The 3,953-nt window shown below is 35.3% G+C and overlaps 1 protein-coding gene and 1 long non-coding RNA gene across 4 annotated transcripts in view; both read left to right on the top strand.

Annotated features, from left to right (window-relative positions):
* Window positions 1-3,953, top strand: part of KHDC4 (KH domain containing 4, pre-mRNA splicing factor) — a 20,352-nt gene that overhangs the window by 12,621 nt on the left and 3,778 nt on the right. For 2 of the 3 annotated variants that reach the window (XM_027703315.1, XM_027703314.1), the window contains exons 11-12: window positions 889-1,044; window positions 1,958-2,070. In XM_027703315.1, the coding sequence (XP_027559116.1) occupies window positions 889-1,044; window positions 1,958-2,070 (269 nt within the window). The remainder of the gene's footprint in view (window positions 1-888; window positions 1,045-1,957; window positions 2,071-3,953) is intronic. The other variant, XM_027703317.1, reaches the window with a different exon arrangement.
* Window positions 15-875, top strand: LOC113977309. The gene is made up of 3 exons (XR_003537315.1): window positions 15-284; window positions 331-399; window positions 442-875. It is a non-coding gene; the product is annotated as an uncharacterized LOC113977309 (long non-coding RNA).

The following is a 3,953-nucleotide window of genomic DNA, read 5'->3' as shown; positions in this document are numbered from 1 at the left end:
TGGCTCGTTTCTGAGAGGTCCCAGCCCAGGCTGGGAGGCCCCTGGTTGATTCTGACTGATTTCAGGCAAGGGAAGCGGGTTTTGAACCTGGGTTTGCTTTGGTGGAGGTGTCTCTGAAGGGATAAAGGTGCCAGGGGAGGATCAGAGGATCCCAGACTGGTTTGGGTTGGAAGGGACCTTAAAGCTCATCCAGTGCCAGGGACAGGAGTTTGGGTTACAGGTTAGGAGGGGTCTGAGTTAGAGATTAGGATGAGTTAGAGATTAGAATTGAGTTTGAGTTACAGGTTAGGAGGAGTGTTGAGTTAGAGATTAAGGATGAGTCTGAGTTAGATCAGGATGAGTCTGAGCTACAGATTAGGAGGAGTCTGAGTTAAAGATTAGGATGAGTCTGAGTTACAGGTTAGGATGAGTGAGTTAGATTAGGATGAGTTTGAATTACAGGTTAGGATGAGTTGAAATTAAGAGGTTAGGATGAGTTTGAGTTACAGGTTAGGATGAGACTGAGTTACAGGTTAGGATGAGTTTGAGTTACAGGTTAGGATGAGTCTGAGTTACAGGTTAGGATGAGTCTGAGTTAGGTTAGGATGAGTCTGAGTTACAGGTTAGGATGAGTTTGAGTTACAGGTTAGGATGAGTTTGAGTTACAGGTTAGGATGAGTCTGAGTTACATGTTAGGATGAGTTTGGGTTACAGGAGTTTGAGGTGGGAGCATTCTGCAAATGAAATATTTGATTTATCTCTAAGCTGTGACTTTTCTTTCACCTATTTTCCATTTCCCAAAGACAGACTGGTTTTGTTCTGCCCCTCTTTGTGAAACCCCGTTGAACAAATGATTTCTGTGCTAATCTCCCTTTTCCCTGTGTTTTGTCTCCACCCTGTGCCCGCCAGAGCCCGCTGAGTGCTCCTTTCCTCCCTGCTGCCCCAGTAAAAACCAGCCTGCCAACTGGTGCCCAGCCACAAGTGCAAACCCACCCCCAGGGGCAAAAGAGACGCTTCACCGAGGAGCTGCCCGACGAGAGGGAGTCGGGACTGCTGGGATACCAGGTGGAATAAAATCAGCCATTCTCTGCATTCCCCAAAGCCACAGCTGGGTTGGACAGAGCTGGGGCTCAGCTGAGTTCCCCTGGCAGGGCCTTTGGCAGAGGGCAGCACTCCCAGAGCAGGGGGGGGAACAGAACAGTCGTCCCAGAACAGGGGGGGACCAGAACAGTCATCCCAGAACAGGGAACAGGCCACACTTTTGGGGCCTCTGAGTGGAGTCACTGCTCTTTAAGCTGGGACTGAATTCATCCCAAACTGGAGCAGCGTGTCCAGCTCAGAGATCACAACACTGTGGGACTCGTTTAATGTAAAACCGGATTATTTGGGGGCTTAGTGGATTTTTTTCGTGGGCGTTTCAAGGAGTGGGAGGGGAAAACGTGGCGATAACTCCCAGATTTTCCCACTTCCCTTTCTTGCAGGTTGCACTTGAGAGGATTTCAAGGAGCCTAGTTTTAAAGATTCATTTATTTGTTTTGTTGTTTTTTTTTTTTTTTAGCTAGCAAATCTTAGATGACTTTAAGAAAACTTAACTTGGAGTTCTTCAGATTTTTTTATGGGAGGAAAGGGATGATACAGCCCCTGCCTGAGGCAGAACCCTAATAATAAAATCTTTACCTGGAGGCAATAAAGAATTTTAGAGGTAACAGGCAGATCCCTGTGGCCTGTCCAGCTCAGAATTACCTGAGGAGGTAAATCCACGCAGGAAAACTCTGAGCTTTGTCCTCCTGCACCTGCAGCAGGTGCTGAGGTGTTTTCCACCCTCGGCCTTTTTTAGGAAGAAAACGTTTTTGTGGTGATTTTAGTGGTTTCTCCCAGTGCTGTGAGGAGTTGGGTTTTTCCTGACAGTATCATTGAGGAGCTGGAGCTCGTGTTGTAGAGGTAGATGTGCTAATGCCGTGTGTTTTTCTGCTCATAGCATGGACCCATTCATATGACTAATTTAGGTACAGGCTTCTCCAGTGCGAGCGAACTCGAGGGCGCCGGGGCCAAGGCAGCAAGTTCCTCAGGAAAGGAGAGAGAGAGGGACAGGTGAGTCAGGGGACAAAGGGGCCCAGGGCTTCTGCTTCTCATGGGAAACTTATTTCAGGGGTGCTTCGTGTGACTCGGGACTTGTTTCGTTGTGGGTGGTTTTTTTGTATTTTTTTTAATGTGATTTTTTGGGGGTTTTTTGTGATTTTTTTGTATATTTTTAATGTGATTTTTTTGAATTTTTTGTGATTTTTTAAATATTTTTAATGTGATTTTTTGTATATTTTTAATGTGATTTTTTTGTAATTTTGGTGATTTCTTGTATATTTTTAATGTGATTTTTTTGAATTTTTTGTGATTTTTAAAATATTTTTAATGTGATTTTTTGTATATTTTTAATGTGATTTTTTGGTAATTTTGGTGATTTTTTGTATATTTTTAATGTGATTTTTTTGAATTTTTTGTGATTTTTTTGTATATTTTTAGTGTGATTTTTAAAATATTTTTAATGTAATTTTTTAATATTTTTAATGTAATTTTTTTGTATTTTTAATGTGATTTTTTCTATATTTTTAATGTGATTTTTTGTAATTTTTAATGTGATTTTTCGTATTTTTTAATACCTTTTTTGTATTTTTAATGTGATTTTTTGTATTTTTAATGTGATTTTTTGTATTTTTAATTTTTTTTTGTATTTTTGATGTGATTTTTATATTTTTAATGTGATTTTTATTTTTTTGAATTAATTTTTTGTATTTTTAGTGAGTTATTTTTGTATTTTATAATGCGATTTTTTGTATTTTTTGATACGATTTTTTGTATATTTTTAAGGTGGTTTTTCTATTTTTTTAATGCAATTTTTTGTATTTTTTAATGCGATTTTTTGTATATTTTTTTAATGTGATTTTTCATGTTTTTTAATGTGATTTTTTGTAATTTTTTATGTGGCTTTTTGTAATCTCTTAATGTGATTTTTTTGTATTTTTAATGCGATTTTTTGTATATTTTTTATGCAATTTTTTTATTTTTTTAATGCGATGTTTTTGTATTTTTAATGTGATTTTTCATTTTTTAATATGATTTTTTTTTAATTTTTATTTTTTAGTGTGATTTTTTTGCATATCTTTTAATGTGATTTTTTGGTATATCTTTTAATGTGATTTTTCATATTTTTTTAATGCCTTTTTTTATTATTTATGGGATTTTTTGGTGTTTTTTAAGATAATTTTTTGTATTTTTAACTCGATTTTTGGTATATTTTTTAATGGAATTTTTTGTGCTTTTTAAGGCATTTTTTTCTATTTTTAACGCAATTTTTGATATATTTTCTTAAGGTAATTTTTTGTATTTTTAACGCAATTTTCGTTTTTTTTTTTAATTGGAACTTTTTGCATTTTTTAAGGTAATTTTTTGTATTTTTAACTCGATTTTTGGTATATTTTCTTAAGGTAATTTTTTGTATTTTTAACTCGATTTTCAGTATATTTTTAAATGGAATTTTTTGTATTTTTAATGCAATTTTCAGTATATTTTTAATGGAAATTTTTGTGGTTTTTACGGTAATTTTTTGTATTTTTAACGCGATTTTCGGTATATTTTTTCATGGAATTTTTTGTACTTTTAATGCAATTTTCAGTATATTTTTTAATGGAATTTTTTGTGTTTCTTACAGTAATTTTTTGCATTTTTAACGCAGCTTTTAGTATATTCTTTAACAGAATTTTTTATATTTTTCAAGGCGATTTTTTTGCATTTTATTGGATTTTAATTACTTTTAATCAGCTTTCATTAATTCTGGTCCCAGCACAGCCCCTGGTGGGACACCCCCTGTTACCAGCCCAACACCAAGTTAGGAATTTGGGAATTTGGGAATTTGGGAATTTGGGATTCATTGCCTTTGACTCTTCCCCTGCTGTGAAAATCCAGGAATTCTGAGGCTTTTC

This window comes from Neopelma chrysocephalum, unplaced genomic scaffold (genome assembly GCF_003984885.1).
Source record: "Neopelma chrysocephalum unplaced genomic scaffold, ASM398488v2 Primary Assembly neopelma1_225, whole genome shotgun sequence".
In the NCBI taxonomy this organism is placed as follows: Eukaryota; Metazoa; Chordata; class Aves; order Passeriformes; family Pipridae; genus Neopelma; species Neopelma chrysocephalum.
Note: the sequence above shows the minus strand (reverse complement) of the source record. Positions and strands in the feature narration are given on the sequence as shown.